The sequence below is a fragment of the Leucopleurus acutus genome (genome assembly GCF_964270905.1).
Source record: "Leucopleurus acutus genome assembly, chromosome: 12".
Lineage (NCBI taxonomy): Eukaryota > Metazoa > Chordata > Mammalia > Artiodactyla > Delphinidae > Leucopleurus > Leucopleurus acutus.
Window position 1 is genome coordinate 42,114,061 of NC_139154.1, and position 14,410 is coordinate 42,128,470.

The 14,410-nt window shown below is 35.3% G+C and overlaps 1 protein-coding gene across 1 annotated transcript in view; it reads right to left on the bottom strand.

The window, feature by feature from the left end:
* WDR35 (WD repeat domain 35) overlaps positions 1-14,410 on the bottom strand; it is a 59,420-nt gene that overhangs the window by 20,781 nt on the left and 24,229 nt on the right. The window contains exons 11-16 of the mRNA XM_082851826.1: positions 13,365-13,425; positions 7,149-7,293; positions 4,400-4,469; positions 3,311-3,364; positions 1,308-1,417; positions 585-795 (exon numbers count right to left, since the gene is read on the bottom strand). Coding sequence (XP_082707952.1) covers positions 585-795; positions 1,308-1,417; positions 3,311-3,364; positions 4,400-4,469; positions 7,149-7,293; positions 13,365-13,425 — 651 coding nt within the window. The remainder of the gene's footprint in view (positions 1-584; positions 796-1,307; positions 1,418-3,310; positions 3,365-4,399; positions 4,470-7,148; positions 7,294-13,364; positions 13,426-14,410) is intronic.

The window sequence follows — 14,410 nt, forward strand, 5'->3', positions numbered from 1 at the left end:
TAAAAATATAACTTTAAAATCAGTGAGAAAGCAGCTTTCTGACACCCCAGAGAGAGCAGATTATTAATCACAGTCCACATTTGCCTGCTCGTAAGATTATCAGGATGATAAAGAACATGGATTACTAGGTGACAAAGTTCATGTAAATATACACAAGACAAAGGTAAGCACAGAAGAAGCACAGAACAGGCAAAAGAGAATGAAAGGGCGAGGCAATTCCAAAACCACATTTTTTTGGCTGGTGGTTTTAAGCAATTTTGGTAATAAGACTACTTTATTTGTTTTAAACTTTGACAAGGAAAGAAATAAAGACTATATAGTTAGTGAGCATGGTTCCATCTTTTAAAAAGAATAGATAAATGCTTAGAAAGTGCCTTTCAGTGAAAGTGGAGAATACTTAAAGGATAAATATTAATCCCACTTAAGACCAAATATTTTTAAATTCCACAGAAATGTTTCTATTTATTTTCAGAATTCATGCAGCCAACACCAACAAACTTCTTGAAGAAACAAAGGGGAAATGTCCAGGTTTTGGTATTTGGCTCATTATTTATGTACTGTTAATGCTTATTTCTTGTTTTTACCTCAGGATCCAAGTTTCTGAAAACATACATTCTTGTCTTCTCCATCATTGCAAACAAATCAGGATTATCTTTGGCCCACTTCATATCCCAGACATCTTTTCGCTCCAATTTTAACAACTCGCCAATAACTTGCTGTCCTGTGCTGTCTGTTACCCGAGCATCCAAGTCAAAGAAGGTCAGAACTCCTGAGATGTCTATGACAGCAAGACGACTACAAATAATGAAATTGGACAAGGGGAAAAGAAACTGTAAAAGTCCTATCTGCGTTCATGAATATAATTACTTATCACCATTCTTCAAAATAAGTTCATCAGAACCCGGGAATGAGGTAGAAATGGCTTTAAATAAATAACTGGTTTTAAACTAACATTTATAAATTTGATAGAAGACATCAATGCTTTCCATTTTGTCTTCCATAGAAGACAAAATGCTTTCCATTTTGCTTCCTTGTGAAAAAAGTATCCAAAGGATTAAAGCAACTGGTATGCAAATAATTTTTTTAAATTACACTAGAGTTTCTATATTTTGCCCAATGAGAGAAAACATCTAGACACAGTATAGTAAATATAATATTTAAATACAAATATACTATAGTAAAACCACACTGAACTGTAAGACAAGTTTAAAACAAACACAAGTCTTTGCATTTATTACATAAATACAACAATCCCAATGGATGACTTCTAAGTCTAACATGTACGTGAGGAAAGTTTTCAGACTTACCTGGAGTTGCAATTCAAGGATAACTGGTAGGCTCGACAATCAAGGGAGTATTTTTGAATCAAACCAACATTAGGAAGACTGTATCTCTGAATGGTGCCAGATTCACGACTCTACAGAAAGTATTTTTGATTACTAAAGCATATTTACCATAATAATATTGAATCACAACTACAGGTCTCTCTATATGTTCATACATTTGTTTCAAAACCAAAGTGATGGTGTCATAGTGAATTCTCAGTTCTGATCCTGATCGTGTTCTGAGTACAAATTTACCTCATAATTTAATTAAAACCTTTTTAAAGTGGCTGAAGGTGATCTAATTTTTTTCATGTAATATTCAAGAGAGAAGTCAGAAACCTAGCTCTTTAATAATACATAAAGTCTTACATCACAAGGAAGCTGTATCTAGGGTTATTTACAGTTGTCTAGGTTAACATTCGGGGTACATTAAAGGCTAAAATATAAAGCACTTATTGAACTAAATTTCATATACGTGAAAAATCAATATAAGATCACCACAGGAAACAGTTGTTACTGAAAGTCTATGTTTTTATCCTATAGCCATCTATGTGATACCAGTTTGGGGCAAAGGGAGATGATCAGAAAGCAGTGATACAATGAGTATTAGTTTAAATGTGCTTAAAAATAAAACAGAATATAAGTTTCTATGCAACTCTGTGCAAGCCTTAAGGCTGACAGATCAACAGTTAGAGCAACAGACAGGAGAGAGCTGTGATTTTCAAACCCTGCTGTGCCTCCGGCCACAGCCACGGGGAAAAAAGCAGAAGGCTGCACTCAGCCCATCACTCCCTGTCCCCTTTCTAATGGCAGCAGCTCTGCCCTCCCAGCATGCTTCTCCACAGAGGCCTATCAGAAAGGCTGGGGAGGGCAAGAGAGTGGTGAGGAGGGCAGATATTTTTTAATGTACAAAAAGGAGGTATAGGCTTTAAAAGATGATACTGAAGTACACAATAAGATTTTGTTTTTGAAAAAGTGGGTCCTGTGGCTTTAAAAGTTTGAAAAAGGCAAGGTTCTAAAAGCTGTTTATATTTCAACAGTGGAAAGTTTTAAACGCAGAAGATACCTTTTCCATTAAAATTTCTGGCTGATATTAAAACTATTTGAGTATAGAGGTAGACTCTCATTTAGGAATTAAGTCAATTTTTGTGACTGATCTGACTTGCATGTTTTTTTTTATTTTTCCTGCAAATGTCAGAAACACAACTAACACAACCAAAAACCTGCTGTATAACAAAGAATCTAAAAAGAAAACCTGACCTGACTGTAAGACAAACTGCCTTAAAACATATACCAAATTTATTTGGTGAGGAAAAATGAATACTATGTTCTTAAGATTTTTTCCCCCATAAACTTAGCTAATGTCTAAAGAATGTAACTAGAACTGGAAATATACACACGCAAGGATCTATTTACATAATTCGAAGTTAATGACTCTACCAGCATTACTATATTAAACACTTATTTCTAAAATTAATATTTTCAAATGTCAGAGCTCAAGAAAAGGCACAACAACATTGATACATTGATTTTATTTGAAAAATTCAGCAAAATTTTGCCACAGGCTTCTTTACTTTACTGGCTACCAAGCACACTGCCTCTTCATTCTAATTCTTATGGAAGCAGCTGAGCCGAAGCACTTTCTCCAATATGAAAAAGCAGGCCACACAGAGGAGGAAGCTTTCCAAGACCTGCTACCACCATCCATCTGCTCCACATCTGCCAACCTTTATAGGGCTCGTCCAACCCAGCCTCGAACTCTCCCCAGCTGGCCATGATTCTACCGCTTTCACAAAGTTATTTTTGGCAAATGATTAACAGTTTGTGAGGCAATCTTTAAAACTTTCTCATTTCTTTTGTTGGACCTAGTAAAACTTGAGGTGCCCGCAAGATGATATTCAAATCCAAAACATGTTGCTTTATTCTATTTTTAACAAGTCAAACGATTATTATTCATAGAATAAGTTTTTCTTTTAACAACTTACCACAATCAATGTCTTATCAGATGCAGTTATGGCACAAATTGGATCCCTTGTGCCCTGAAATAAATCAGCATTACTCTTTAACAAATATTCATTGACTGGCTAATCTGGCACAAGGTAGTATACAGTTCACTAAGAAGAATACCGTAACTCTATATTTATTAACTTAACCAACATTTACTTACTGAGCACCTACTATATGCCAGACATTGAACTAAGCACTGGAGATACTCGGATAAAATCTTTGCCCTCGGGGATTACTCAGAAGTCTACTGGGAAAGGCAGCGGAACCAACACCTAATGACAGTACAGTATGATCACAGTAGAGGTAAACCACAGGAGTTATAAGTGCGCAGAGGGAAGAGCATAAACTTATACCAAAATGGGAAGAGAGACAAAAACTTGAGCTTAGCTGTAGAAGATGAACATTCAGCAAAAGGACCAGCGCGTGCCAAAATAAAGAAGGGGGCAAATGGCATGGCACTGCTACAACCTGGATGGATTATTTTTTTAAGCCAGTCTCAAAAGATGACATGCTATTACATGCTGTATGACTCCATTCGTAAAACATTCTCAGAGTGACAAAACTATAGAGATGGAAACAGATGAGTGATTGCCAGAGGACAAGGATGGGGGTGGAGAGTGGGTGTGAAAATGAAGAAGTAGCACGAGGCAATTCCTTTATGGTGATGAAGTTACATAAAACTACATGTAAAAACTAGTGAAAACTGAATAGGAATTGGGTCGTAGTCTAGTTCACAGCATCATTACCAATGTCAATTCCCTGACTTTGATATTACACTATAGTTATGTAAGATGTCACCATTGAGGGAAGCTGGGTAAAGAGGCTCTATGTGCTATTTTTGCAACTTCCTGTGGGCCTATGATCATGTCAAAATAAACTTTTTTTCCAAATCAAAAGAAGAAAAAACAAATCTAGAAAAATTTGAATTAGAATAGAAATTTTTAAAAGAATTACTAGAATAAAATGCTATTCGTTGGAAACAAATTATTTTCAGGTCTCAAAATAAAATTACAGTATTTACAAATCTATGGATATTAACTTTTGCTGGCAATAATAAAATCACTTACTTGAATGGCTTTACTATAATCAAGTACACCATCCGCTGATCCAGAAGGAGTATCATCAACATGATAAATTCTGAAAAAAAAAATTTTAATTTCAGTGATAGTATAAGTAAGGTTCATACTATTTCATGATCTCTAGAACAATTAAAGGATTGGATGACACCAATGAATACTGCTATTTATTACTGTCCTGATTATTTTAAAGAGTTCTTGACACAGCTCAATCTTACAAAGGCAGAAACTACCTACCATGTGTTTACTAGTTATGCAAGGGCTGTGCTCCTGAGAGCTATGCCAAAAATACATTTGGACACTGAATCATATATTTCCAGTGAATTTCGGTAAAAGCCCCAAGAGATATCTTCCCTTACTCCCCCAATGAACATCTGTCAGGAACAACTTCTAAAGCATCAAGTTTCTCTGTTGTTTCTCCATAATTTCCCTTCTAACGATATGCTTAATAAAGGTAAAACGTAAGTGCATTTGGGAAGCTCTAATTAATGGAATTCTTGTTCTGAAGTAAAGAACCCTCCCCTATGCCTATTGTGTTATGAAGATGCACCACTTCTGGTGTACCATCTCTCGGATACCTTTACTGTAACACTTATTCACACCACAGTATTGCTGCTAGTTTCCTTGTCTCTCCCACTAGACGGTGATTTTCCTAGAGGCAAAGACTACATCTCCAGTGCCTGCCACACGTTGTCAGGCGCTCTATAATGTCTGCTGAAGAAAACATTGAAACGAACGGAGGTGAACAGAGAAGACACATCATTGAGTAGCTATGAGGCCCTGGGCAAGTTATTTAACTTCTCTGAGCCTCAATTTCTTCATTTGTAAAAGAAGGCTAACAATTCCCCCTTTGCAGGATTTTTGAGAGGCATAAATAAAACGATGCTGGTAAAGCACACGTGCACAGAGCCTGATACATAAAAGGAGGTCAAGACATTGCAGCTGCAATATAATCACAGGAAAATTAAGCCATTTTCCATCTTTAAAATATCATGAAAGTTTATCATTGTTAAATTAAAGTCATATTTGTACTTTCACCAATATAATAAGGAGATCAAATGTTAAAGAAATTTTAAAGAAATGTATTAAAAACAGAAAGGTATACTAATTTAGAGGTACCATGTTTCTGCTTTCTAATACATTTTTATTAAGTACATACATATTTCTACTTAGTTATCACAAAATATAAGTCAAAGGTTAGAATAGGAGGTCTCTCAAGAGATCATCTGACCCAAATCCCTTTCTTAAAACAAGTAGGGTACTACAAGAAAGGCCAATCTGAGGAAAGTGGCTCAGAGCCAGATAAACCTGGCATTGTGTCCCATCTCCTCTTATCAGCTGGGAACCTCGGCAAATAATTTACGCTGTGTGTCTCAGTTTCCTCTCTGTGAAATAGGAATAATACGAGTACTGACTAGACTTCCCAGTGTCTGGCACACAAGAAGTAGTACTCCATCGATGCTGGTTCCTATCAGCATCACCAACAGTATTTTACAGATGACAAGACTGAAGTTCAGAGAGAACTGGCCCAAAGTCATTAAAACTAGGAAGTATACCCCAGACAGAAATATAAGGAAATGATGCCTTCTTTATTTAAACAGAAGCCAGAATCTCTTTAGCTGGTTCACAGAGCACAGTCACTCCATGGAGAGGCTAGACTATTCTGCTCCAACCTTGTCCTAAGATCCACCTTCTCCCCACAGACTGCAGGTCTCTTGTTACTAGTGCTAGTAACAAAGAGGCCAAAGGTTCTTCCCACTGGGTCTTTCAGAACTACAGAATACAAGATATAGTATTTTTCCACTTCTTTTTTTTCCTGCTTCCACATGAATTCAGGTATCCACAATACTTTTACTGGGGTTATATCACCTACCTTAGTACACGAGTGAGTCTTAAAGGGAAGGGAAGATTGCATTAAGATCTCAAGTATGTGTGAAGGAAAATGATTCGAAAAAAGCAACCTGAGATTTCTGACATGACTTCCCGCTGCCCACCACCACCAACACAGGCCTGTGCCCTCATTAACAATCATTAGGTTAAAATTACTCAACCAAATGCTTTGCTTAAAGCCTTAGGATAACAACAAAAGGGCAGCAAACATGGAATATCACTAACAGAGATAATATAGCTTACAAAACACAGTAAATGCACTGCTATACTTATTAGAAAGAATCCCTCCATCCTGGCTCCTAATTTCTCCACATGGTAGAGTCATCTTTACCCCCAGTTATCAGAAATAGTTCCAACCCCAAAACCCCTGGAATCCAGGGCAAGAGGAAGAAGGCAAGTGACCGATTCTCCCCACCTAGAGACCTCCTCCATATCTGTGTCTACGGACCTGCCTCTCCTGTGATGATTATGATACTAGAATCACCCCACCGTCTGGAAAGACCTCTACCTCTAACCCATAGGAATGAAGTTTTGGTTAGACAATCGTATGTCAGTGTAGCATTATAACTCTAATACGGCGAGAGTAGATAAGTGAGAATAGCCATCCCTTATAAAAACACAGGTTTCCAGTCTTTAACGCTAAAGGCTTTTCTTTTGTTACACCATGCTACCTCTCTTTTATTTTGATATATTTAAACACATAAATCTGAAAGATATTCAAATTAATGGAAAATTATTTCTAGTAATCAAAACAATTTACAGTTCTCAAGCATGACAATTTGTAAATAGCTATGTCCGATTTAAATGTGATATGGTTGAGCTACTAAAAAATGTTCATCAAAAGATATACCTTTCTCTCCCTTCTTTTCGAGACCGGGTGATCTGATTAATTTCCAATGCTGTGAGCTTCTTTGCCACACGATACTGCCAGGTATAAAATGCTTCTTTTGAAGCTGCTATCACATGGGTTTTGGTCATTGTAACAAACAATGGTACTATTAAAAAGAACATTAAGGCAATTAGGTTACAATTAGAATCACAAAATGTGCTGCAAAAGACTTCAGTGATCACTGAGTCCAACCTCGCATCTTATAGACAATATACCCTAAAAACAGTCTGAGAACTCAGAAGAGTCAAAAGTTTGTAGGACCATACAGAAATATCAACTCAAAATGAATCAGACATAAGTATAGAACTCTTAGAAGAAAACTTATGTGTAAATCTATGGGACATTGGGTTAGGCAATGATTTCTTAAATATGACAACAAAACCACAAGCAAGAAAAGGAAAAGTAGGGCTTCCCTGGTGGCGCAGTGGTTGAGAGTCCGCCTGCTAATGCAGGGGACACGGGTTCATGCCCTGGTCCGAGAAGATCCCACATGCTGCGGAGCGGCTGGGCCTGTGGGCCATGGCTGCTGAGCCTGTGCGTCCAGAGCCTGTGCTCCGCAATGGGAGAGGCCACAACAGTGAGAGGCCCATGTACCACAAAAAAAAAAAAAAAAAAAGAAAAGAAAAGAAAAAGTAGATAAACTGGACTTCATCAAAATTAAAAATGTTTGTGCTTCAAAGGACACCAGCAAAAAAGTGAAAAAACAATCCACAAATGGAAGAAAATATTTGAAAATCATATACATGATAGGGAATTACATCTAGAATGTACAAAGAACGCTTGTAACTCAATAATAAAAAGACAAATAGCACAATTTAAAATTGGGCAAAGCATCTGAGCAGACATTTTTCCAATGAAGATATACAAATGGCTATTAAGCAAGTGAAAAGATGCTCAACATTATTAGCCACCAGGCAAATCAAAATCACAATGAGATAACATTTCACACCTACTAGCATGTCTAGAATCAAGAAGTCAGACAATAATGAGTATTTGCAAAAAATGTGGAGAAATGGTAGGAATGTAAGTGGTGCATCCACTTTGAAAAATAGCTCGGTAGTTCTTCAAAATGTTAAATATATCAGTAGAATTACCACATGCCCTAGCAATTCCACGCCTAGGTATATATCCAAGAGAAATGAGAATATATGTCTACACAGAAGCTCATACACAGGGGTCTCCCTGGAGGCGCAGTGGTTGGGAGTCTGCCTGCTGATGCAGGGGACACGGGTTCATGCCCCGGTCCGGGAAGATCCCACATGCCGCAGAGCAGCTAGGCCCGTGAGCCATGGCCGCTGAGCCTGCACGTGTGCTCCGCAACCGGAGAGGCAGCGGCAGTGAGAGGCCCGCGTACAGCAAAAACAAACAAACAAACAAAAAAACTCATACACAAATATTAATAACAGCATTCATAACAGTCAAAAAAATAGAAACAGCCCAAATGTCCAAATGGATAAATAAAATCCCACTCCTTCCTCCCATCCCCACTACCATTACTGCTTGCTTCAGGCCTTTATCCTTCCCTCTGATCTCATATGTGTTATATTTCCTCATTAATTTAGTAAATGAAATTCTCCAAATTTAGGAATATAGTCTCTTAAACATTTAGGAATATAGTCTCTTAAACATTTTTTTCATCTGTTCCATTTCTTAGAGAATACTTAATTAAATTCCTACTGTGTACCCTTTGATGAAGTAGTCTCATCAAATCCATCTTCCAGATACAGAGGATTAAAGATGTAAAATAACTTGCCCAAGGTCACAAACAAACAATACAAAATTAAACACACACATTCACAAAAATATAGAAAAACAAAAAACTTTCATAAAAGATCATTTTAGTAGCTAATTCCTAAATTCACAATTAAAATGGTACAAAACATATTGCTCTATTCAAAACTACTGTACAAAGTAATCATTAATACAGTCAGAATAAAGGAACAGTGTTAATAACAGCTACCATTTATGGAGTTCTTGCCACAGCCCAAATAAAGGATATTTAGGGCAGTAAGAGACTTAGGAACTAAACAAAGAATTAGAAACCAGATTGATGGTACAGTGTTAACTGAACAGATTAACAAGTCGAGATTCAAACGCAAGAATTTTTATATGCTAAATAAATAACTCAGTATAGTTGAATCATATTAAAAAGTTGTTTTTAATTACAGTTGTCAAGATTTCTCTATTCAAAATGTGTCCCACTACCAAACTCTAGAGGGAGTGAGAAGCCTTCCTGTAGGGAACAGCTGGTTGGAAGGCAGTCCTGAGAATGGTGGCAAAGCCCGATTCAGGGGCAGCCCTGAGTGGGACAAATGAGCAGGCCAGGCCTAGGCTTTGCTGAGCTTTTGCTGATCCCATCTGCACTAAATCGTAAGACATTTGCTAAATGTTCAGTAAATTCTACCACAGGTAGTCTGATGCCGGTAACTATTATGCCTTTAGTATGATGTGAAGTAAGTTCACAAACCTTAACTGCTTTCTAATAAAATAGTTTTTCCTAAGCATATAAAAGCATTTTTCTAACCAATGTTTAGCTACAATTATAAATTATACTCATGTTTCCTTTTTTTTGATACGTCCTAAATAATCACAAGTTTATTATCAGCCTAATTAATTCAAAATTAAAAAGTGGTTCATAGCAAGTCAGACTTCTTGGATTTATATCACAGGCACTTGCTAACTCCGTGGCCTTAGATAAATTACGTATTCTCTCTGAACCTCTGTTTGCTTACTGTAAATTGAAGATAATAATAATATTACCAACCTTATAGAGCTACTTTAAGGATTAAGAGAGAGAACAACTATAAACCATAGTACAGTGCCTGGCATAGAATAAATGCTTAATAATAATAATTTTAAATGCCAATATTTATTGAATTTTAAAAAATACATGTCAGGCATTTTTATATAATTATATAGTTATGATATGTAATATTAATATATAATTAATGTATTACATACATAACTCACACCTACCTTTTAAGGCAGGCACTATTATTACCCCCATTTAGCAGATGAAGAAACGGAAGGATGGAATGGTTAAATAACTCACTGAAGTTGCACAGCTAGAAAGCGGTGGAAGCTGGGACACAAACACAGTCAATCTGGTTCCAGAATCTGTGCTCTTAACCACTATGGCAGACTGCTTCTCATTAAGGGTTAATAACTGTTAGGTGAGGTTGCTATTATTTTTTGCTTTTTATAATAAAACAATATATAAATTCACTAGTCAATACAAAAAACAAATACAATATATATGAAACATGTTCTTTTGAATCAGCATGGCAGTAATTTTGGCAAATTCATATGGGCAGATAATCCTATCCAAATAAATTATGCTAGATCATCATTTATTATCTATCCCATCCAGGTGGTTTAGTTCTTAGTTTGCTAGAACTAAGCCTCTAGGAAAAAGTTAGAAGACCAAATTTTAACAGACTGAATATTTTAGGAAAAAAATATAACCAGGAAAAAAGCAGTCCGTGTCCTTCTCAACTATTCAGTATCCAGAAAGAAAAAATTTGAAATATCTAGAAAGATCATTGGGAAAAAATTGTAAAGAAAGTAATTATGCTTCCATTAATTGAAATTTGTAACACTAATAGGTAATAGTTACTAGCTAAGCAAGGATGTAAAATAATTTAGGACAATCTAGGAATTCACATATAAGTAAAACCTGCTTGTAATATTTTAATGCTGAGGCCTGAAATAAATGTCTACATCTGTAATGTTCCCCCACTCTTCTACCTATTTCTCAGCCCTTTAAGGAGCTGCTAAACTGAAATTGCACTGAACTGTTTTCATCAAATCACCTCTCTCTGGCCTATATAGAAGACTCAGTGCAAATGCAACCGGCCACCATTAGAAAGCTCCTACGTGCTCCCCACAAGATGGCTGCAGCACAGGCACCTGGTACTTTTCAGGCACTTTTCATGCCTTCATTCCTCTGCAAATGCTGTTTCCTCTCCTTGTAAGTGTTACCTGAAGAAATACTTATCCTTCAGAACTCAGCTCAAATGAAACCTTCTCTAAGTAGAAAAAATGTCCCTGACATCCTTATGCACCGATATCTACTTATCTAGCACCTAGCACCAAAACCTAGCACACAGCAGGGGAGCAAATGTCATTGTTCAATAGACTAACTATATTTTAATTATCTGTTTAGACATGCTACAGGAAACGTCAGAGTTAATTTCTTATCACTCCCAGTACCCAGTACAGTACCTGAAACAGTATATACTCATTGATGGTTTGCTAAATAAATAGATTTTATTTTAAATATTTTCATACATTCAATAAACATTTGTTATGGGGCAAGCACAGCGTTAGGCAGTGGGGATACAGAAATGAATAAACATGGTTAGATCTTTAAGAAGCTCAAAATCTTGGAGGGAAGGTAGATAAGAAAATCAATAATCACAGTGCAGAGTAAGGACTTTGGATAGAAGCACACCAAAGGTATACTGAGGGCTAAAAGGAAGAGGCCCCAAAAATGGTACCTAACTCTTACACGTACAGTACAACAGAGCCTCATGAACTAAACTTCTGTAATAATACATAATGTTCTTTTTAAAAGTTTCTCTAGAGATTTTCAGGAAGAGCAGATGACAAATCACATTTCCTAGAACAATATCAGTTATACACTTTTTTTGCTTTAGCCTCCAGTCCTCATGAAAATTTGGCATAGAAACTTAAAAAAGGAATTTCACAGGATATGTGTGAAGCAAAAATGTTGAAGTTTTGGCTGAGTTTACTGCAGACCAGTGAAAGAACTGTTTGTTAAAATTTCAGCCAGTGAGACCGCAAAAAGAAAAGTTTCAAGACTCAAAAATACAAATAATCATGCCCTCAAGCATTTGCCATTGTATGAAGGTAAAGGATTTACATCTGGCTTTATTAAAACATAGACTGCATGTGCTTAAAATACTTTGAGGCTAACCCTATCATCATTATGATATTACGTTAAAACTTTTGGTATTAAAAGAAAAAGCATATAATCTGAAGACTGACAGAATTCATCCCTTAGATTTAAGACTATTCTATTTCCAATAAAAAGAAGATATTCATGTGATAAGTATAATAATTTTAAGCTAAGGAATATTAACATTAACAAAGAACACTAACATTTATGTACATATATAAATATATTGCGAGAAACATAAACATACCTAACACTGAACATAAGATAAGAAGTTGAAAAGTTTCAATGTTTAAAAGTGAGTTACCAAGACCCTAAACATACAGTTTAAAATCTTTGAGGCCAGTAAGTATTCTTCACATTTGCTTGTATCACCCAAATACCTTAGCAAAATAATTAGAAGGCACACTTTAACATTTAATTGTTAAGGCTGAATGTGAAATCTAAAAACAAAAAAGACTAGTCCTCAGATTCAGAAGATAATTCAATGGGTTTTCAATTTTTGAAACCTACTATTTTTTCTAACACCATATCCAATAAACTAATATACACTTTAAAAGAAAATCATTATTTTGGAAGTTATAGTGAAATTGGCAACAAAATATTTGGTAACAATTTTTGACAAAATACTAAGAATAAGATTTGGAATTTTTTATGGTTACTTTCATAGCTACTGGATAGAGGGAAGGGTAAATCTAAAGAAACAAATGTCTTCTGAAAACAAAAAAGTCAGGAATTTTTTTAAGTTGTCCCTATTAATAAACTAATTTCATCAGAAAAATCTGGACAGGGCAAACTCACTTTAACAAGCAGCTAAAGTGTTTTTTATGGAAGAGAGGTACTTGGCAGTTTATTAATAATAAAAGTGGTTTCATGGCAGAATTCTTTCTATAATCCTCAGTGTATTACATACTAATCATTACACTGGATACCAATTCTCATACAATTATATTTCCCATTTAAAGCAAATGATGGCAGTACAGCAGTCGTGAGATTCTTGTGAATTTTAGACAGAGTGAACTTAAAAGTTATTGTATGAAGCAGGATCCTTCTGAGAGTGAAATGGGGCATTACTAATAATTTTACCATGACAACAGGCATAGACTGGTACTGAACCTGAACCTGGCAAACTAGGAAGTATGTTCATCCTTGTTTTAGAGAATACCGTTCTAATTAATAATAATACCATTGTTACATTTTAAAATTAGTTTACAAATAAGACTTGATTAAAAAGGGAGTAAATATTAACATTTCCTTACCAAGATCAATGTATTTGGGATCCAGAGGTGTGCCAATAGAATTACAAAGAACTAGCACAAACTGTGAACAAATAAAACAGAAAGTATCAAAACTCCTGCTTATGTATTGTAAAAGAAATAATGCTTAACATACCATGCTTATCTCTTTTTCAAGTATCACTAACATGGAAAGAATTGATAAAATTAAATACGAAGAACAGCAAAGATAATCTACAGCACAAAAGTAAAGGAATATGCACTAAAATTAAACTAAGGCTGATTTCTCAATATAGTGGAACACTGGTTTTTAAGAGACCATTTAAGAAACACATGTACACTGGCTACTTTTCATTTTTATACTTCTAAAATTCCTGGTCAGCTATAACCTCAAAACTCATTTTTATCCTATAACCAGCTATGTAAGAACTAACAATTTGTTACCGTTGCACCAAATGTTTCCATCTCGTTCTCCTCCTTTGAAGCAATATATAAATGACATGAGAAATTCAGAAAAATTCAGTTAATTCAGAAAAAAACATAACCCAACCCAATGAAAATAACTTAAAATGCCCAGTGGTTAACACATACACAATTATCAATGATTAATATTAGGAAAAATAATCGAACATAATGCACACTTTACATCAGATTATTCTAATGGTAATTTCAATTTTTTTGCTGTTAGTCACCTTCTCTATATCTAGTACTAAGAATAATATTTTACATAGATGTTTTCTTGATTAGAATAATAATTTATAATAAACCAATTCTCAACGTACTATTTACACAGACTTCTTTTCTCAGTATCTCAAGTAAAACTTGTTTAATTTCATAAACGTAAACTAAATGATAAAAAAATACAGTAAAATATCATAATTTACTCTTCCACTACTTAAAACAAGCTTATTTACTGCCACAAAATATAAATGTTTTACATACTTATTATTCACATGCTCATAGCTTAAAGAATCAAATGAGACATCTTACTAAAAACAGAAGTCCCCCAACTTCCCATTTCTTGCTCCCTAGAGTAATTACTTTCAGCTCCTGTAATTCATTCTTTTGCT